This window comes from Tribolium castaneum, chromosome 9 (genome assembly GCF_031307605.1).
Source record: "Tribolium castaneum strain GA2 chromosome 9, icTriCast1.1, whole genome shotgun sequence".
NCBI classification, from domain to species: domain Eukaryota; kingdom Metazoa; phylum Arthropoda; class Insecta; order Coleoptera; family Tenebrionidae; genus Tribolium; species Tribolium castaneum.
Window position 1 is genome coordinate 10,092,848 of NC_087402.1, and position 22,631 is coordinate 10,115,478.

General features: G+C 34.7%; 3 protein-coding genes across 5 annotated transcripts in view; 2 read left to right on the forward strand and 1 right to left on the reverse strand.

Annotated features, from left to right (window-relative positions):
- The window catches only part of DAAM (Dishevelled Associated Activator of Morphogenesis), a 44,294-nt gene that overhangs the window by 8,790 nt on the left and 12,873 nt on the right, over window positions 1-22,631 (reverse strand). The window contains exon 2 of the mRNA XM_008194579.3: window positions 1,456-1,578. Within this exon, the coding sequence (XP_008192801.2) occupies window positions 1,456-1,578 (123 nt within the window). The remainder of the gene's footprint in view (window positions 1-1,455; window positions 1,579-22,631) is intronic.
- Window positions 15,717-17,272, forward strand: LOC658935 (sialin). The gene is made up of 2 exons (XM_015979381.2): window positions 15,717-15,894; window positions 15,940-17,272. Exons 1-2 carry the CDS (start codon window positions 15,864-15,866, stop codon window positions 17,232-17,234), a joined length of 1,326 nt encoding a protein of 441 aa, XP_015834867.2. The 5' UTR covers window positions 15,717-15,863; the 3' UTR covers window positions 17,235-17,272.
- Window positions 18,163-20,709, forward strand: LOC659007 (sialin-like). Of its 3 annotated transcripts, none has more exons than XM_064359043.1 (3): window positions 19,258-19,283; window positions 19,333-19,370; window positions 19,423-20,709. In XM_064359043.1, the coding sequence occupies exon 3, from the start codon at window positions 19,431-19,433 to the stop codon at window positions 20,703-20,705; it is 1,275 nt and encodes a 424-aa protein (XP_064215113.1). In that variant the 5' UTR covers window positions 19,258-19,283; window positions 19,333-19,370; window positions 19,423-19,430; the 3' UTR covers window positions 20,706-20,709. The 3 variants fall into 3 exon arrangements, with proteins under 3 accessions (XP_008192799.2, XP_064215113.1, XP_064215114.1); XM_064359044.1 differs by having other exon boundaries at window positions 19,267-19,283; window positions 19,333-19,366; XM_008194577.3 differs by having other exon boundaries at window positions 18,163-19,283; window positions 19,333-20,709.

The window sequence follows — 22,631 nt, forward strand, 5'->3', positions numbered from 1 at the left end:
GAACGCTCGCTAGGCAAAAACACGATGCTCAAGCAATTAGGTGATTTAATATCCTGCATATCCTGAAATGTGATTAACTATAATTAACTCGTTTTATCGAGGAGACTTGTTTATAAATTACACTTGACTCAGGAATCGAGGACAATTTATTCCAAAGCAAAGGAGAAAAAATTGCAAAACACAATACAAATCAATCGAAATTATTAGATAACCTGAATTACTTCTAATTGCATTGTGTCACTTTTAAAATGGCACATTTTCAATTAACTTTCACCATTTTAATGTGGGTATTGATAAAAATAATTGATATAATGATGCTGGTAGGAATATCGAATCTGGGATCGCAAAAAAATCTGTTACATCAAGCCCATATACGGGTGATTTTTTGTATCTGTTTACTGTTTTCCTTTTTGACTGGAGGGTTCAGCCTTACTTTATCGTAATTTACTGAAATATTTCAGTAGTTTCACCTAATCACAAAGACACATTAAGTTCAATAAAAAAGAAAGTAGGTACGTAACAATGAGTTAAAGTTCAATCTCGACGTCACATTTGAATCACGTTCGTACTCTTTATGTCTTTCAGTTTAGTGGATTAAGGAATCTGAATGAAATTCCTGCATATCTTTATAGCTTTTGTATAAAACGTAATAGCTTCACTTTTTGTCTTTCGAAGATAATTTACAATGATCGTAAAAATTTAAATGGATTGTTACATTGTTAATGTATACCGTTTGTTCCGGTTCGTTCGACAAAAGTACTTTATTCCTTTTATGGTCAACTTTATTGTCCAGACATTTTAAACCCCGTTGTAACCCAATTAACTTGACTTGAATGCTTAGTTGTTGTAATTTGATGAAAGCACATTCACAAAAATCGACTGAAAAATATTTCAAGTATCTTTTATGTGAGGTTATGGTGCTTTCAGAGAAAAATACTTCAATTAAATTGGTCGTATTTGCAATTCAATGCGACAAGATTGGCATAAATGTCCTTGTTTTCAACACGTGTGGGTCTCACCCTTCTGTAAAAACTTACAGAACTGTTAATGGTAACGGTATTTAAAGTAAGTGCTCATTTTATATGTATATAGTATTATGATGTAAATATTGGTGTAATTGTAGTTATAAATAACATTATAAATGCATCAGCATTTTTCCCTGTTGGGCAAAAGATTTTGCAAGCTTCGAATCTAATTTATATTTAAATCTCTCGCCGACTCTACTTATTCCGGTAATTTTTCGAATTCCTGATTGAGTGAGAGATTATAAGAAATGACTCGAGTTTTTCAGTTTTATGATCCACACACCGCAGTTTAATCAACGGTTTCAGATCATTAACTCTCGAATAAAATTGCATGGCAGCAGGAAGCTTGAGGAAGTTTGTATTTCCAACGTCTATAAATAATTGGGTTACAAATTGGCGATGGATTTTCCTGCAAAAAGGCAATACTTACTTGAAGACAGCCGCACCAGCCGCGCTTGGATCGCACGGCCGGCATGGCTGGTATGTGGAATCGAGGCAGGGCGTTAGTTATGTTTTCCCAAGCAGGCAGTTTGACCGAACACTTGGGCAACCCCTGAAACAGGAAAGAAAGTCTAACAATCACGAAAACACAGAAACCTACTAAGCGAGACAAGACGCAAATGTGGGAAATCAAAGCAATTAAATTTACACCCTTTAACAGGAAAACGCACTCCAGCGAAAGCGCAATTGTGCTCTATCAGCGGGAAAGTCACTCAAGGATCTGCTTCAAATATTTAAATTTTCGAGCCTCTCATTTCATAGCACTCGATAGAAATCTCCTGTGGGCGTGTAGTTCAGCAATTGAAAACGCATTCCCAACAGTAAGAATCGCAAATCTCGCTGAAAGACTGGTAAATAATTCAAGTGTCAAGCAACACCTGCTTATATCTACTGGTAATTACAAGCCGATCTCTGGAAAAATGCTGCTTTAAATGGCATGTTGAGGCGAATAAGAAGAGAGCGAAACTGGGCGTTAGACCACTAACTCATTGACATGTAATAAATTCCTGCGATGAGGCTTATTAAGCATAATTGTTAATGAGATTATGACATGAATTCTGAACGAACACAAACGTTTTCCATTCCGCTGCTTCCTCCACTTTTCATTTCTAGTGTTGCAATGCTTTCGCAAGAGATAACTTCCGAATTACGACCTTGCCACTGCGCTCGCACAAACTAAACTAGATCTAATTTGATAACATAACGCTAACTCATTCCCAAATTTTCCGACAGGTGCATGAAAAATTGCATTGTTCTACATTTTTCCAAAGCAAATAATTTGAGAGATTTCGTATTTGTTTTCTACCAAATGTTTGGCCAAGAACGAATGGAATCGAGTAATTAAGACACCATTTGCAACACCTCAAGCAATCTTTCTCTTTTCAGTAAAAAGGGTTATTAACAAGCGTATTTTATATAATTATTCTTTAAAAGCGTTGGAAGAATGCTCCTTTTTATGACACGGTGCGTATTATTGAAAGGAAGTTAGTGTTACAATGGAAAAAATAAAGAATCGTTTCAGAAGTAGACACTCAATAGCATTTACAATAAGAAGTAAGAAATCAACATTGGTTTTTTTAGCGCAAAAGAAGAAAAACTTAATTTAAAATTCTGAAGAGGGAAAGTAGGTGTATTGTATGTTATAATAATAATACGCGCATATTGGGTCAAAAAGTAGTTTTATTTTACAAAATTGTCGGAACCAGCCGCAGCTTTGCGACACAATCACTCAAAAGCCAAATTACCTAAGATTCCCACTGTGTCCTAGTAACAAGTGCCTAACCCGCAATTATTTTTTCTTGTTGTGGTTTGAAGGTAAAGTCATGTTAATGGTTGTTTTTCGCAATTATGATGATTTATTTTTGCACACGTTGCCAATAATTGGTCTAATAAACAATTCTCGGAAGCTCGTTATTTGTAGTCAATAATTTTTCGTTGGAATTTAAAGTAAGTAGATCAGGCGGTCGTTTCCTGCAAGGTGTAGCCGAACCGGTGATGAATTACAAATTTTTCAAAAAGCTGAAGTGATTTTCCGCCACTAACCAAACATAGTCAGCGTAATTTATCACGCTTTTCCCTCCAATCGTAAAAATCGGTGCTGAGGTCAAGAATTAGGCCAGCACGTGTAAAAGACACCGTCTTCCGATCGTTTTTAGCTCGTTCAGGCGCAACAAATTGATCGAAACCTATAAACGGATGCATGTAGGACAGTTATGCAGTGTTTTATCGTTTGGGAAATAAGGCCACGAAAGACAAGATTCGATTTTTAATACTCATACTCATTTCATTCATATAAGGAGATACCAGTTTCGGAGGAAAAAAAGGCTGACACGGCGACCTTAAAGACGCTTCACTTCGTAATTTTTAATGATTCAATTAACGGTGCATTTTGTACGCCATTTAAAGTAAACAACTTTTACTCGAGGGCAGTATTTCGCATGCAAATAATGAAAGGTGACATTTGTCATTATTCAGGCGTGATAAAAATTGATAATAACGTCACGTGGACACAATTATTGTAATGCTAATGACGAAATTTTACACTTGGGATAATATCATCACTTCTAACTTATTTATTAGATTATTTTCCTTGATACTTAAACACGTGCTAACTGTACATTTACATGCATTTTAATTATCACGTGGCTGAAATTTTTCACGCTTTTTCAGTCAACCTTCAGCTTCTTATCAGTTTGAAATTAAATCACTTCCTAGTCGCTTGCGCTTGACTTTTATTGGCGGATTATGCTCGAGCTCCTGTCGTTGAAATCTCCGGGAATCTCTCGATTCGTTTGTCGCCCTGAGACATTAATTCATCTCAAAGCAATTTGCCAATAATATCACTAAATTGCCCGTTTTTCTATCATAATTTCAGATTGTGAGTTGCGTTTATACGGTTTCTGTAATGCGATTTAATGCTCTTAGATCAAAATTTAATTAGTGACGTTGATATTTAGGTGACTCTGCCGAACCCTAAGGCACCACATTATTAAAATTACTAGACGTTGTTAGCAAGTTTTTTAGTATGCAGATGGTATTTTCTATTCATTGGCAAGATTTTTTTACCATTTGCATGCAAATAATCGAACATGCAAAACCTTCGCAGATTTTGAAAGTTTGCTTTAGGTGTCGCTTCTTTTATCAACTAGATTGCAAGTGAAGGGCGCATGGGATTCAAAGAAAACCAAAGCAAAAAATCACAAAAACAATTTTTTCAAAATTGAGACTCAGAATCTTATTTTGTGGAGAACTAACGACAAAAGGAAGAAATATTTACTAAACGGACAAAAAATTCAAATTAACAACAGAAAAAAACAAATGGATGACAGTATTTACTTTGAGCAAAATTAATGAAATAACATGAAATTTAGAAACACGTTTGTTTTCAAAAATATAATTTAATACATGATAAAGTAATAACAAAGAAAAAAAATACAAATCAATTGGAAATAAACATGTACAAATATTTGATACTAACTGACTATAGATTTTTTATTTTGTTATCTAATTTTGTTTGCTTTATGAAATGTTAAATAGTCATAAAAAATAATGTGCATTTGGTTTATTTTAGAGCGGAAGAACCTGATAACATAATTGCAAATCACATTGCATAATGCGACATATGGTCCTAAAAGAGTGCACTTACATAATAAATAATTTTTATTGTAAAATCATGACAGGAAAAGTACATTTTAATATAAGTAAAGCAACACAATTTAAAATATTTTTTAAACGTGACTTAGAAAATGTTATTAGCGATGCAAATTTTCATGTAACTTTCATTTCACAAATAAAATTTTAATATTCAGTACAAACACTTGAAGACGTAATATTTACTTAACGCTAGGTAAACATAATTATTGTCAACATTTAGTTTCTGTATCATGTCTTGCGGTATTAAAACAATAAACTACAACAATACTTTTGTTGCACAATAAAATATTCGCGAGGTGTGAAGTCGAAAACATTAAATATCGCGGCCGGAATAATTTAATCGCGATTAAATAAATTCACTAACACTTTTGCTAATTTTTTATTCTAGCCGAGTTAATGAAATAAGGCCATACCATGTGAATTTTATCCATAATTTCGGTGATTTGCTCCTTGCTGCACATTTTGGCGTTTGAACCCACCCAAAAACCACACTGTTCTGTATAAAACTGTAGAAAAAACTAAATAAGTATTTCACGCCGGTTCATTTTTTGAAACTATCGCGCGTTTGACATTTCTTGGAGCGCAGCAGCGCGTTCACTGAACACAACAGGTGAACTACAGCAGAGTTAGTAACACGAGCCATTTACCTGAACAGGTGTACGAAGACCTATGGAAGAAGCCGAAGAATATGACCCACTTGCGATTGTGGCGCCACATCGCGAGAAAGTTTGATTGAATAATTAAAGAAGTAAATTTGGAGATTGATCACGAGCTATTTTTCATCGGAATACTTTCGGTTGTTTCAGGAGGAAATTCCGCAGAAGAAAACAAGAGATTGATGACTCTGTTTTCAACAATACTAAACTACCAAAATTTCTGGATACTACATTAAATATTAATGTTTATTTGAAATAATTTTGAAATACAGTGACAACGTAACGATTATTTAACAAAAATGTTTGTTTACGTCCGGAATTTGCGCAGAGAAAGGCACGGGGGGCCTCCAATATTATAAACAAATTAAATTAACATAATTGCTCGAAACGAGTTTTCTACATAATTTGCTATCATCTAAAAAAATTAACAAAAATTTTTTTGAAAAAAGCTTTTAAAAGATGCACTAAAAAGTAAAAAATTATGTTTTTTTTAACCAGAGGAGAATAATTTTGCTTACAAATTATGACTTTAAAATTTATAAAAGTTTTGGGAACGGTGTTCAATTTAAAAGTGCCGTATTGGTATGTCTTATGACCGTTCCTAAAGCTTTTATGAATTTTAAAATTCTAATTTGTAAGCAAAAATAATCTCATCTGATTAAAAAAACATTATTTTTTACTTTTTGTGCATCTTTTAAATAAACACTTTTTCCAAAAAAAATTTTTTTTATTTTTTTGTTACACTGTGCATCCACCATGACGTCGAAATTACCAACATACCGTCTATTATGTCAGTATAAGTTACGGTATGTAGATACAAATCGAGAACCCCTTTGTAAACATAACCTGAAATTTTAAAATCCCATTTAATTCCCTTAGGGTGTAATTAACTACATAAAATTGCATTGTAACGCAGATTAAGTAAGTATACAAAATTTCAAATTATTGGGACAACTGGAACATTTCAAATTTGGCTCCGAAAATATGAAAACAGACAGACAGACAACAGAGTGAGTTAAATAAAAGCTTTTAAAAATTTTTGTAGCAGACTCGAAGTTCCTAAAAAAACCCAATTATCGGAATGTCACACTCTAATAAAGCAAAACGTAAGAATTGTAAAGTATCGCTAATCATTATATAACACACAAAGAAAATAGTGTAAGTCATATGTTTACATAAATTTTCCGCATCCTGAGTCCCTGTGTAGTGAATTGAAATTGAAAACGACAATAATACTAATTAAAGTAGCGAAAACTGCTTTCGTTCCGGTAATTTTTGCTTAACTTTATCTAAATATGGTAAATACCATTGCGCTGAATCAGGACTGAAGTGTTCCCCATGGCAAATAATCAACAGCTTTCTAAAAAATTTATTAATGTCTTAATTACTAGGTTTACTAATTGCACCCCAAAATTCGCAAATTTGCTTTCCACTGACAGGTGTTTGCGTCAGTCCTAACGAAAAATTTTGATTGTTTTGCCCACGATAATTTTCACTTGGCTAAATATTTTAAACAAGGTCTTTCGTGTTGATGAAGATAGCACTAATTGCTTGCATCAATGGAGAATTTCTCTTGCAGTTCATGGAGAAAAACAGCCAAAGGCTATATTAATTACTGTCCGCAAATATAATTTTTACTTACATATTTGTCACAATTGGTTGATACTTGTAAACCAACTGCAAGTTGTCGTTACAAATGCGGAAATTTTGGAGATAAGATAAGAACAGTTCCGCATTCTCACAATGGTGATCACACCTATTTCACTTTTGAGGTCAGAAGGTCTTATCAGTTTGCCAAATCGGTATTGTTGAAATGGAAATCAAATTAGTGACAATAACTGGTCATTGGGCGTTGTTGAAAATTTTTGTCACAACAACAATTTAGACTTTCACTCGGTCTTGGGGTAATTTCGTGATTTCTTGTGGCAGTTCTAGTGTCCATTAGTTGTCTAAAGCAAGTTACACATATTGCAGCTCGTGACCGCGTTTCTAAACCAAATCAAAATTTCTTATCAATTCAAGCTGTCGTCACAGTATGAATCGTTGACATTTGGCCATTCGTTGCATAAATGCGACTGTTTAACATTTATGCCCTGGAAAAAGCTGCACCTAGAGGCAACAGAATCGCAAATTCTACAAAGAATACCGCTTCATCCTTTCCCGTTCAAGGTGATTGAGTGAAGTGTGTTAAAGTCAATACAATTTGTATTCTGCATTATTCTGATCCAGTTGACAAGCCTCAAGGACCTCGCGTGGAATTTCATGGCGAGGATTCAGGATCAAGAAATGTTTAACGCCAACATAACAGCGTGGTAAAAATACAGCGGAAGTCGCAAAGGGTGTGAACAGGACAGTAACAAGTGCAGAGGCGGGCTTGAAGTTTCCTCATTACTCCAGCAATCTTTCGAACGTGATCAAATTTTAAGTAGGTGCGAAATCTAAAATCGTGTTCTGTTATACTCTTCAGGCGTGAATGGAGATAAGGCAAAAAAGAGCCGAGAAATTACGTCAACCATTGAAACTTTGCTCTACAATATCTACGGCACTGCTTTGTCTAAGCATTTTTTGAGTCTTGTTCATTATTTTAATTTAGCAGCTGGCTTAACAAAAAAAAACTAGGTGTTTAAAAAAATCCCCAACAAACCCCTATCGCCCGTTACAACTTTAATTAAAATTTCCGCCGCGTGTGAAGGCGGCACGTTTGAGGCAATCCTAGCCTAGATCAGGTCTGAGATCTTTGTAGAACACACGTATGCCTACGTGAGCCTGATGATGTTCGGGCCGAGACGTCGAGACTCCATTCGAATGAGGAGGGAATTTTAAACCCTTAACTGTACTCCGTTCTTGATTATTTTAATTACTTTCGGCTCTAGGGGACGATAAGTGTAAATTCTCTTTGATAAATCGATAGGATTTTATGGACATCCCACCCGAGAATTCACATTAAAATTTATAAGGTGTCTGTATATTTTCTCGAAGCATTTCAAAATAAACATTGTGCAATTCATTGCACTCACAAATTGCTTCTTACACACCTAGGATGCCATTTCTCGACGAAAAATTGTGATAAATGAACAATGCTCGTTAAATTTTGCAACATTTTGATTAAAAAAGCTTCGGAAACGTGAGCGAAATTTCGGTTTTATGTAAGCTCCAGTTGAGAAACTGAAAAAAAAACACGCACCATGTGCCTGATCCTGTAACAATAAAAGTTGGCATCAATCTTCAATAAGTGCTATGCACAAGATGGAATTTATGAAGTGTCTTCGAAACGAGCAGGCAGTTAACAACATCTTTAGCGCTTCTTTACTAGTTATGATCGCAAAGATAAACATGTCGTACTTTAATAGCCACGAATAAATTGTACCACTGCCGTCAAAGGCCGTTTTTTACAATTTGTATGAGACAAGATTTTTATGGTAATGAGAAACTTAAAAAATTTGCCTCTTCTATGGTAAATCGTGTACAAACATCGGCAAGATTTATGCTCAAAGAAGACTATAAAAGTATTTGTAGGAACGCTATAAAATTGTAATTTACAAATCTCCCATGGTTATTAGTTATCATTTTTGTAAAAGTTGAAACGTTATTAATGTTTGATTTAGTTCACACCGTAATTTCATAAATAATTTCCTGTTTCGGTGGAAACAATCGTGTAGGTGTGAAAATCAATTGATGGAGAAAAAATAAGAAACTTCCATGTTCTAGGAGTGAACGACAGATAGGCGATTGCACTGTCAGATAATCTAATCAGATTACAGTCTTCCAAGCTTTTAAGTGACTCAATTTTTCAAGAGGCAATTCATGTTCTTTCCGATGTAGTGATTTGTGACTCAATTACGACACTGTTCTCCTTTATTATTTGCTGTTATCTGACCGAAATATGTTTATGGATTGAACGAGTCGATTTTAGAACAGTAGTGCTCCCAATAACTAATTTCGGTTACTCCGCTTTGATAAAATAAACAGTGCTAAATACCACACCAAAGTTATAATTAATTAAAGCGTGTAAATCGATTCGGGAATTAACAACATACCGTAAACTGCCTTGAAGATGTGATCAAGCCCAGTTTTAGAACAGTTGTGTAAGAATTAACACAAATAACTTGCCTAAGTAAGGATTATTTAGAAACAATAAATTGGCTCTCAAAGTCACTCATTAATAATTTAATAATAAGTTACATAAATACCTCAAAAATTGTAACAACGTAACTGGAGTCAACGAATTATTGCGGTAGTGAGATCAGTGGCGTGTGTTTCTCGTCAAGCAATTTTCCGCTTTTTAATACTTACGGTAATTTAAAACCACTATCTTTGAACGTAATGTCTTAGAATTGCTTTATAATATTTCAATAAGCCAACTGAAAAATCTTCTTCATAAATATCACTCCAGAAGTGTTATTATCGCATTATGCATACAAAAGAAACCATAGACAGTCGCTTATTACAAGTAATAAATATGTAATTCCGATCTGTTTAGCACCATTCAATTACAACATAATTACAATAATGGTAATCTGCCAGATTCGCCGATATTTCACCAAGAGAAACGCGAGGGAGATACACATCTTAGTTCAAAATCGTGTCTAACACACGATGATCAATCAAAATGAGCTGTTTTTAATTAAATTAAGAGCACCTCCTCGGTGCAATTAATCATCGGTCATTAGAATGAGGAAATGCAGAGATGAAATACACGACTTTGTGTGCAAATATTGCAACAGTTGGTGATGGACGTGTTGTTGAACTCGCAGTCTTTGGCAGTGGGCCAAACAATGACATTGCACCTCGTCAACCTTGATGGTCACCACACCCACACACGCTGTGGTTTCATTCCGGGAAAACGAAATTGTTATACAAAAGTCGTACGAGGAGTATTCTCCAGGAGTGACGAGTTTTAATTTTTAAAACCGATATTTTTAAGTAAATAGTTTAAGCCAGAAAATGTTTTATTTCAGAAGATTTAACAGTGTTTCAGCCTATTAGGCGATTTTAGGCTATAACTGAAGAAATTTTTCAGGTACTAGTAAATGGTTGTCTCAGGTCTACATTACGCTATTTCAATCAATGCTGAGAGTTAAAATTTGTTTTAAAACTATAAACTTAATTAATTCACAAGATTGTGAAAAAACTGTGCTATCAGCCAATGCTGAGTTAGAATTTCTTTTAAAAACCATAAACTTAATTAATTCACAAGATTGTGAAAAAACTGTTCACAAAATTATAGTTTTGGATGTATTTTAGCCAACTCTAGGCGGTTTAGTATAGTTTTGAACCTAAAATTCAATTACTTTTTCAGAATTTTTTTAAAAATTGAAAACGAAGTCAAATCAAAAATAATTAAAATTAATAATTTATTAATTTATTATTTGATAATAAAATTAATAATTTATTTATATAATAATTTATTAATAAATTAATAATTAAAGATATTTTGCTAAAATTGCTGCAAGCTTTAATAATTCCGAACCACGTTATTTTAAACAATTTTGTTTGTTTTAATTGTTTGTGAAACAGAAACTTCATTCAAGTGATTAATATGCCAAAACTAATGATAAAAGAATGGTCGTTTTTTAACACTTAACTATATCAGTTCCTTTAAGACCACATAACTTTATTCAAATCTGAAATACAATTAGTTAATAAGATTTTTTCAGAAACTGGCAAGTAAATTGCTTGAATTTCAACCAATGCTCAGCGATTTAATAAAAAACTTGCTTAATTCACTAAACTGTTTTTATAAACTCATTGTTGGAATAAACTTATATACCTATTTTAGCTAACCCCAAGAGATTTATTTTGTTTTTGAACTTAAAAGACATTTCATTTTGAAGATTCTGCCAAAGCAAAAAGAACTCTCTTACGTATTTCTGCTAATTTTAGAGTTTATTCTGTAACTGGCTAGTAAATTATTGTAGCAACGTTTTCTTTGTACACCATAAAGTTTTACAATAGATAATGGTGTTTAAGATAAGCAACCCTCACAATAAGATGTTTTGACAAAGGTGATATGAAAATATTTACAATTGCCTGAGTGATTACCTTGAAGGGTCCTAGCGGTTTGGGGTAATCATAATAAAAATTTAATGGTGTACAAAGAAAACGTTGCTACAATAATAAATCGTTGTTTTGTCTCAACTACTCTATTTCAAGCAAATTAGCTGGTTTTATGAACCAGAATATTAAGGTAATCTGCCAAACCTAGCTAGATAATTGTTACCTTAGGTCTGTTTACAATTCTTGAGACAGTATTTCATCTAATTCAAGAGATTTTGCCGAACTGGCCAGACACTCAGGGTTTTAGGTCTATATTACCTATTTTTTTGCATTTTGTGAATGGGTGAAATAATATGAAATTTCTGAGATTTCTTTTACTGCTGATGGATTTGTCCTGAGGCTTAGCTAAATGGATTAGGCGCCAGAGATGTTCGTTTCAGTTATTTACATTTAAAGTTGTTTTTTGCAAATGAAAAGCTAAACAACAAGGTTTCATAAGTAATAAAAAATAGAAAAAATTGTGATCTTCGTTCAATTAAAAAGAAAAATCCTTCGTCACGCCAATGCGGCTTTACACTTTTTTAATTTGTCTGTAACAGTTTCATTAACACTTAAGTGACACACTTTAGAGATTAACTTTAGTTTTATGACTACAATATTCTTGGAATTTCTATAAAATTAATAGCAAGTGATATTACTTTATTAGCACGTCTCGACTGTCAAATAAACAATAATTAGAACAGAAAGATCGACTTTTTACCTTAAAATGACTGGAAGTAGGTAAGCTTAAAATGTTCTTTTAAGAAAAACACAAAATTTCATTTAACTGAAGAAGAGGCTATAAATTGTTTTACTTTTCCTATGAGACAGTAGATAAATAATTAAACTAATTTAAAGTAGTAAATAAATTATTTTTTCGGTACCTTTGTAATTAAATCCATATTAAAAGTTATTTCACATAATTAATACGTCCCATTTGTACTTTTATGGCTACCGTAAATTTAATTTTGTTATAGAAGGTCTCCTGGTGGCAAAAGCAGCGCCGCACCTTTTATTGTCCCCATTCACTTATTATCCACTCTATTTTTTTATTAAATTAATTTAGAAAATTAAATGGAAATGTTACGTGCCGATTGCAATAATTTGATGCAATTTCCGAAATTCCTAGAGTTTATTCAGCCATAAATAATATTGATTCGTATAACAGTTGAACAATCGAGATTTTAATGAACTACTAAAACAAATTTCGAAAAATTGAAAATGCTACGTCATCCGCATGCCCGTGCGCCCGTGCCAAAGACCGGCAGCGAATGCTCGATCAGTTGATTTAATTTGTATGTGCATACGTTAAGTCAACAAGGAATTAAGTAATAAAGTGTCGATAAATATTTTTCCCTGGACTTTTTCAATGGGAGAGTTCTCGAGGCTGCAATAAAACAACAGTTCATTAAGTCCTGGGACTTGCTTACACTTTAGCATTTCTTATGTTTAATGAAGTGCGATGATATCGCATATCTAAAAGGCATTGAACTTGAACTTGGACGTTCCGGGTCTCATTTTCGGAAAAATCAGCGCCTAGACGGGCGTAGGCTTAATGAAGACCGTTCATAAATTACTAAACCTACGCATCATCTCTACTTTTTCAACTCGGAATGGTAAATCACACCGAACTGGTGGTGAAAGTGTCAACTTTTTATTATTATTTTATTACCGTTCCGCGACGTTAATTTTACGTTTCATTAACCAATTAAAAATGGGTTGGGTTCGGATCACAAGTGGAGAAAAACGCTTTCCATATGATGGAGTGAAATTAAAAAGCGAGCATTGACAATGTGTGATAATAAACACAGTAAAAGTCTTTGCATTGAGAGGAACACCTTTTACATGTTCGCTCAACGGTAATTTATTGCAATATTACCGTATTATGAATGCGAACAGACGGTACAGTGGAAAGAGTCATGAAAAAACATATTTGCAACAAAGTTCATTAATTTTGAATATTTTTCAATACAAGTCTAGTCCGGCAACTGGAGAATTACATAATTCCAGCTTTACATTAGTTAGTAATAATTTTTGTTTGTTTACAAAGATGGTCATCCCAACACTGTCACTGCCTGCGAAGAATTTTTCTCTAGGGAGTAGGTCAATGCTAATAATGCATTACTTCTACTTTCACTGATAACGAACTTTTTCGATGAAATTTCGCAATAAGTGTTCAAAAGCAACCGCATTCTTCCGGAAGCTGACCAAAAACACTACTTACACATTCCTCAATGCGGCACCGAATTTATGAATACATCAATAACACTTTCACGACCAAATCGACTCGACTAGAACTTTATCTTTGAATGTAACGTATTTGCGCAAATATAGAATAGTTCGTGACTATTTTTCCATAAACTATGAATCACTAAAATTCTTCATTTTTTGTAAGAATGCGAATTTTATCGGAGATTTCAATGTCAGGTTACAACTGAAAAATTGCAGTTACTTTCACCGATTTGTCCGCACCTGTTTAATAAAACCACAGAATTGTAACGGATCCGGATTTGTTAATCGATGATTTATCATTTTTTAAAATTATGTCAGTCCTAAGCCGTCGTGGCTTTCAACAGGTAGTTAACCTGGGGAAAAGTAGCACTTTTACAGCCAAATTCATGCGTGTATCGTGCGTAATAAACTCGGTAGTAATTAATGATTTATTTTTAATTTTATGACTTTTCCGTTTTTATTGCTAATTGGAAATCACGGCAGGTACCGACACTGTTTCCAAATTCTAAATAATTATGGAATTGTCACGGAACTAATCTTGAACGTTATGGCTCACGGGTCACTGAATAACAACCCACTGGAATTTAAACAAGAAGCTCTCTCCATGTGTGACAATCTGACACAGAAATTGCCATGCAAATGGTGATAAAACACAATTCTCTCCCATTCCTTGCAATTGAACATTGAACCGGAAAATCGATTTTCCGCTAAACCCCCAAGATTTATTCACAAATTCACAAATCTTGATAAGAAACAATGCCATTCGATAACCGTAATACCGAAGAAAACACCTTTCGGGTATTCTGCACGTATCCGACCTTCACTTCAGTTTCGACTCAAGTGCTAGTTTCTCGCTTTTGTAGTTCATTACCGTTTTATTTGCATCTTTTTATTGTTCGGGTTCGGACTAATTGTGCTAAAACGCCAGTCATATTTTATTATTAACCACAAAGTTACATAGAAATTGAAATATTTTATTAACGCCTTTTATCGCTTTAGAAATTTGTACTTGATGCAAGTGAGGTTTTAATAATTTTTATCGAAATTGTGAGTCTTGTAGGAATACGCTCAAATAAAACAAAAAGCAGCCATTCGTGCACTAACACAATTATTTATTCTCACAGCGGGTTCAAAAGTATTTATTTAACGAGACAAATAAGTTGATTTACGACCGCGGCTATTGTTTTATTCAAATTGCTTCAGGAACTCATACAAGACGGAAAATATTTCAGCTCTGTTCAAAAATTCATGACTTTTTCAATCAGTCTAACATTAAAACCAGGAAAAATAATGAAAGGCTCCTGCTGCGTCTATTGTTTGTTTTCAACGGCTTAACCTTTAAACATTTTCTCATTGTCGTGCCCTCCACATTTAATCATAAATAATTGTTTATAATTAAAAAGATAAATAGCAGAATCTGAGAAAAGTCCTACTTCCAGTGTTATCTCTTCTAATTGGTTTTAAACGCAGTTAAGAATGAGTGTGCTACTCAGCGATCTGTTTTGCAATTTATTGGTTAAAGAAGACCGCAGTGCGTCACTTGAACAATAATTTAAATAAGTAGAACAGTCCGACTCGTCACTTAACAATTCGTAATTTCTCCCTTCATTTAAATTCGGTCGTAACATTACAAATATTCATTGGTATAAACCGGATTATGTACGAATCAATGTCACAGTCTGTGTGGGATAGCACCCATTGTGAGCACCTCTCGTCTAGACAATCGAAAGACATTGTTAGTTGCCTCAACAATTCTATCACGGCTTGTAAATCAGATAATTGCTTCGATATGCCATTTGTTTACGATCAAAATTCATTCACTGGAGTCTCGCCACTGATCGATTTTCGAGCGTCTGCTGCGGACAAATTCCCCAGAGGGGAACAAACAATACAACACACCCTTCAGTTCGTCTGGAAGCGACGCATTTCACGGCGGTCTGATTGAAAGTTCGGCCTTAATTGCTTAAATTAAATGAAGGTTGCTTTTGTCCAAGCCCCTTGAAGAATGTTAAAAGCTGTTAAAAGCATCGTAAAAGGCCCAAGTGTGGCTGAACTAGTCTTCCCATGAATCTAAGCTCGAGTTTTATACTCACTTGATGGCAGGAATTAATCCACGCACCACCACAAATATCCACAATTTTCATAGTTTTTAACTACTTGTTATCACGAGTCACCTTGCGTTTTAATTGCGGACAACGCAAAATTCTTATCAGGGCAAAAGTACTAAAATGTGTAGCGTGTGCCTGAACTTGACTTGAAGATGGTAAATTTGTCAAATTTACTGTTATCAGGTCGGTATTTTTGTTTACTTCTAATTTATTTTATGGCCCTTTTAGAATTAACATGCCGGAAAATTTTATACGTTGTTTTGGCTTTCGGATTTATGACACATTCAATGATTAGTTCGGCTTTCAGCATTGCCATAGTTGCGATGTTTGAAGAGGATGGTACTTCGATTAATTTGAATGTGGATGAGAAGCACGAGGTTTTGGGCATTTTTTTCCTAGGATATGTGATTACGAAAATACCAAGTGGAAGATTGGCTGACACATTTGGGGCAAGAAAAGTAGTCGGGTTTAGTACCATCCTGGCTGCTCTTTTAACTCTCGCAACTCCTTTTATTGTACAGTGGGATTATTACGCACTTTTGGGCACAAGACTGATGACTGGGGTGTTAGAAGGGTGCATATTTCCATGTTTACTACCCATCACAGCCAATTGGTACTCCACTACACCGTCTTCGAAATTTTTGTCAAGTATGGAAGCCTCTGCCTTTGGTGTAGGTTTCACTTTTCTAATTGGTGGATACCTTATTGATGTGTGTGGCTGGGCTAGTATTTTTTACTTTGTCGGAAGTGTAACACTGATGTGGGTCGGGGTTTGGTTCTACTTGGTGTACGACAGTCCGAATGAACATCCTAGAATAACTCCCGACGAAAGAATTCAAATTGGGCGAGAGATTGCAAATTTTGAAATAAAAAAGTATAGTTTATTTGAAATTCCATGGAAAGGCATTCTCACTTCTGGCCCAGTCTGGGCTATAGTCATAGCTCAAGTGGCAAATTTTTACCTTTATGCCATTTTAACCAATGAGGTACCAACTTATCTAAGTGAAGTCTTGCAATACGACATTACCGAAGTCGGGTTATTTGCAAGTTTACCGCCTTTAGGCAAATATTTCGTAACGATACTTTTTGGAAACTTAGCCGATTATTCGCTAAGCTCTGGGAAATTGTCAGTTGGTGCAACGAGAAAAATCTTTGAAGCTTTAGGATTGCTGGTTCCCGCCGGTTGTCTGGCAATTCAAGCAATCTTTGGACACAGTTTAGCTGTGTCTTTATTGACTTTAATGAGTGCAAAATTGTTTAATGGAGCTATTGTTGGTGGTCACTTTCCAAGCATAGTAGAAGTTGCTCCAAACTTTTCAGGATTTGTGTCAGGGTGGGTTTTTACTTTTGGCGCAATCGCAGCGTATTCATCGGCGAAAATTACCGCCCTTTTACTTCAAAATGGACACACTTTTGACGAGTGGAAGTACACTTTTTGGATCACGGCCGGAATTTGCCTCATCGGATTCGGCTTTTATTCAATATTTTGTTCAACAAAACCAGCAAAATGGAATTCTTGTTAGAAATGTTGTAATAAATAAAAAATTACCTAAATTCTAAAACTTATTTTAAGAACCAAACAGTCAATATTTCTAGTTGTTTTATTACATTCCGGTGTTAGCCAGAAATGCAATGTCTCCCATCCGTCTTTTGTGTTACAATATTTTGAACATATTGATCTGTGTAGCTGGGCTAGTATTTTTTACTTTGTCGGAAGTGTAGCACTGACATGGGTCGGAGTTTAGTTCTACTTGGTGTATGACAGTCCGAATGAACATCCTAGAATAACTTCCGACGAAAGAATTAAAATTGGGCGAGAGATTGCAAATTTTGAAATAAAAAAGTATAGTTTATTTGAAATTCCATGGAAGGGCATTCTCACTTCTGGCCCAGTCTGGGCAATAGTCATAGCTCAAGTGGCAAATTTTTACCTTTATGCCATTTTAACCAACGAGGTACCAACTTATCTAACTGAAGTCTTGCAATACGACATTGCCGAAGTTGGGTTATTTGCAAGTTTACCGCCTTTAGGCAAATATTTCGTAACGACACTTTTTGGAAACTTAGCCGATTATTCGCTAAACTCTGGAAAATTGTCAGTTGGTACAACTAGAAAAATCTTTGAAGCTTTAGGATTGCTGGTTCCTGCCGGTTGTCTGGCAATTCAAGCAATCTTTGGACACAGTTTAGCTGTGTCTTTATTGACTTTAATGAGTGCAAAATTGTTTAATGGGGCTATTGTTGGTGGTCACCTTCCAAGCTCCAAACTTTTCAGGATTTGTGTCAGGGTGGGTTTTTACTTTTGCCGCAATCGCAGCGTATTCATCGGCGAAAATTACCGCCCTTTTACTTCAAAATGGACACACTTTCGTTGACTGAAAGTACACTTTCTAGATCACGGCCGGAATTTGTCTCATCGGATTCGGTATTTATTCAATATTTTGTTCAACAAAACCAGCAAAATGGAATTTTTGTTAGAAAAGTTGTAATAAATAAAAAATTATCCATACACTAAAACTTATCTTAAGAACCAAACAGTCAATAATTCTAGTTGTTCTATTACATTCCGGTCTTAGCCAGAAACGCAATGTCTCCTATCCGTTGTTTGTGTTACAATATTTTGAATATATTGTTCTGTTTGTCTAGGTTAGTATTTTTTACTTTGTCGGAAGTGTAAGACTGATATGGGTTGGAGTTTGGTTCTACTTGGTGTACGGCAGTCCAAATGAACATCCCAGAATAACTCTCGACGAAAGAATTCAAATTAGGCGAACGATTGCAAATTTTGAAATAAAAAAATATAGTTTATTTGAAATTCCATGGAAAGGCATTCTCACTTCTGGCCCAGTCTGGGCAATAGTCATAGCTCAAGTGGCAAATTTTTACCTTTATGCCATTTTAACCAATGAGGTACCAACTTATCTAAGTGAAGTCTTGCAATACGACATTACCGAAGTCGGGTTATTTGCAAGTTTACCGCCTTTAGGCAAATATTTCGTAACGATACTTTTTGGAAACTTAGCCGATTATTCGCTAAACTCTGGGAAATTGTCAGTTGGTACAACTAGAAAAATCTTTGAAGCTTTAGGATTGCTGGTTCCTGTCGGTTGTCTGGCAATTCAAGCAATCTTTGGACACAGTTTAGCTGTGTCTTTATTGACTTTAATGAGTGCAAAATTGTTTAATGGAGCTATTGTTGGTGGTCACCTTCCAAGCATAGTAGAAGTTGCACCAAACTTTTCAGGATTTGTGTCAGGGTGGGTTTTTACTTTTGCCGCAATCGCAGCGTATTCATCGGCGAAAATTACCGCCCTTTTACTTCAAAATGGACACACTCTCGATGACTGAAAGTACACTTTCTAGATCACGGCCGGAATTTGTCTCATCGGATTCGGTATTTATTCAATATTTTGTTCAACAAAACCAGCAAAATGGAATTTTTGTTAGAAAAGTTGTAATAAATAAAAAATTATCTAGACACTAAAACTTATCTTAAGAACTAAACAGTCAATAATTCTAGTTGCTTTATCACATTCCGGTCTTAGCCAGAAACGCAATGCCTCCCATCCGTGGTTTGTGTTACAATATTTAGAATTAGCTTAATTATCCGAAAAATTCTAGAAATGCTGACCTGCCGCCGAATCTTAACCATAATGTCTGTAAGTGGTTTTATCGTAAACGCGGTCCTGAAAACCGTTTTCAACATTGCAGTGGTCGCAATGACCAAGAAGACCAATCAAACGGCGGAAATTTTTGCCTGGGACGAAAACCAGCGCCAGGAACTCATCGGGATTTTTTTCTGGGGTTTTGCCCTAACTAAAATCCCCAGTGGACGTCTAGCTGAAGTAATCGGCTCGCGAAAAGTTACGGGTTACTCCATGTTGCTAGCCTCAATTCTCACAATTCTCACTCCTTGGATTTCTAAATCAAATTATTACATATTTTTATCTTCTCGCGTTTTGATGGGTTTTCTTGTGGGGGCTAGTTGGCCGGCTGTTATGCCCTTGGCGGCAAGGTGGGTACCACCCCATGAGCAAACAATTTTCATTTCTTGCATCGCCTCCACAGCTGTGGGAGCGGGGATTGCGTTCCAGGTTTCCGGGTTCCTCATTTCTGCACTAGGTTGGAAAAGTGTTTTTTATGTTTTTGGGGGCGTATCAACTTTGTGGTCGCTACTTTGGTTTGGTTTAATTTACGATTCGCCCCAACAACACCCTCGAATTTCACCAGAAGAGAAAGATTTGATCGAGAGCCAGATTAGAGACGTAAAAATCCGAAACGTGAGATTGAGTGAAATTCCCTGGATCAGTATTTTGACGTCTGGCCCCGTGTGGGCCATTGCCGCAGGTCAAATTGCAGTTTTCTTCGGTTATATGACTCTGAGTAACGAAATACCCTCCTACATGGACCAAGTCCTCCACTTGGAGATCAAACAAATAGGGATTTTTGCCGGTTTTCCCTACTTCGGGGCTTACTTTTTGTCCCTAGCCTCAAGTCACTTTGCTGATTATTTGCGCAAAAGTGGGAAATTGTCCACAACAGCTGTTCGAAAAATCTTCGAGGCAGTCGGATTACTAGTTCCGGCCTTTTCGATGCTACTTTTAGTGTTTTGGGGGTATTTGACCCCAGTTGCTGTCACTCTTTTTACAATTTCGATCACAACTTGTGCCATTTCAAGCGCCGGTCATTGCACAAACATGTTGGACGTTTCACCGAACTTCGCAGGGACCATTTGTGGTCTAGTTAACACTTTTTCGTCGTTTACGGCGTACATTTCGACGGAAATGGTCACAGCTTTGCTCAGAAAAGACAACACTTTTAAAGAATGGCGTTTCGTTTTTGCTATTGTTTTCGGAGTTGAGGTGGTTGCTACTGGGGTTTATTTGATTTTTTGCTCGGGGGAAAAACAAAGTTGGGATTCGGTCAAGACGAATGAAGGGAGAGAAGAAATAAGGCCACTAAAGAGGAAAAATTTGAACCAAAATCTTGAATAAATTTTGTTATTAATCACGTTTTGCTTTTATTACGTTGGAAAGAAAGTTTTGCCACTTTTATCTTCAGAGAATCAAAAAGACCTTTAAAGTGCGTTATATGCTAATGAGACAAGTTAAACAGCGTGTTAGGCAAAGGTTTAGCAAAGACAAATCGATTAAGCAAAATTTATGTGAATTCAAAATGCATAGTTTTCCCAAAAAATCGTTCTGAAATTAAAGTCCTAAATTTTGAGTACAGCTGAACTAGAATTATAAAAATTAGCGTAAATTTTAATATTATTGACAAAACAGCAGAGGTAAATTCACTTTTTGGTCCACTACGTTATTCTTCTATTTCAGTTTGTATTTTGTTATTAAATTTTATGAAAAAAAAACTATTTGCCAGGACTGGGAATTCTAATCACTTACACAAATGAACATGTTAGCCACAATTTTGAAAAATTCTCAAGATGCCCATGCTAATAAACTACCATAAGCCACAGAGTGGCTCTCAACCGGTGGATTAATAAAAATTTCTGCAAAAAGTACGCACTTTTTGGAAAAATGATATAAGGGTTTTTAACTCGCCTGATCATGATAAATGACAAATTCACATACCAAATATTGATAAGCTATTCCCTAACACCCTGTATATCCTTGGAAAGCTTATTTTATTGCCTTTAAATTAACGTAGTACATAGGTTTCGATTACTATTCTTGTTGGAACTTAAAGTACTAAGTGCGGTTTAGCCAAAAATCGTAAAAAACCTAAAAATCATCTAATTTTTTACAAATTCATACAGAAACATTATGCAAACAAAACCAAGTCTTAAGTTAGGTGCCACAAATCTGTTGACAAAATCAATCAGATGTTAATATAAAAACTTTCCTGAAGGTAACAATTCTAAGATTTCACCTAAAAGAAGCCCTTTTTTGGTGTCATTCGGAATGTGCATTGGGAACTGTTTTCATCATCCGATAGACCAAGTTTTGAAAAATCACTGCGAAGTCGCTTATGAATATTTTACGATAAATTTGGAACATAAAAACTCAGAATACCTTGTAGGAAATAGTCGAGTTTTACTTAAAACATGAAAATAATGTAAAGGGTGTGCCAAAACGCATAACTCATTTTTTTCAAATGAAACACCATGATATTTTTTGTGTATCAATATTATTTTTGATAAACTGTCTAATGATACAGGGTTTGCATAGCAAATTTAAATGGTTTTTCGAAATTTTTCAAAAAAAATATCTTATTCCAAAAAATTTGTTAGCTCAGAATCTGATAATCAAATGGTAATGTATTTTTTGACATGTACTAATGTGACTAATTACATTAGTAATCTAATTAATACTTGATACATAAATAAACTTCATTCATTAAGAATTATTAATAAAATAAATAATAGTAGTTTATTATACAAGGAAAGAAAAGCACGAGCAGATAATGCCATCTTTTCTTTACATGTATAATACAACATTTTCTCTTATTATTGATATATTAAGAAATTTTTGTTAAATCTTTTTAACGATAGAATAAGAACATTATCAACAGAATAAAAAAAATCACTAGTAGATTAAAAAAAATCACCAAATGGCCACTTTATTCTATTAGTAAGATAAAAAATAACTAAATCAAATAACGCACCATAGTAACTACTTGTAGAATAAAGGTGTACTACTTCTGCTCTATCTATACAATAAGCAACATTATTAATACCTATAAGAGAAAAAATATTTTTTAAATTTTTTAAACACTAAGAAATATTGTAAATTTACTGTACAAACCGCATATCACTAGAAAAATGCTATCGAATAAAAAAGTTATTCAAGTTTTTGCGTTTGGACACACCCTGTACATTATTTCCGTGTTTCAAGAAAAAATCTACTATTTTCTAAAACTCTAACTTATTCTAAATTTTTTAGATGCAAATTTGTTGGAAA

Coding starts and splice junctions, on each gene's coding strand:
- LOC658935 (XM_015979381.2), top strand. CDS start 15,864: ATGGTAAATTTGTCAAATTTACTGTTATCAG. Junction 15,895..15,939: donor GTCAAATTTACTGTTATCAG/GTCGGTATTTTT, acceptor TGGCCCTTTTAG/AATTAACATGCCGGAAAATT.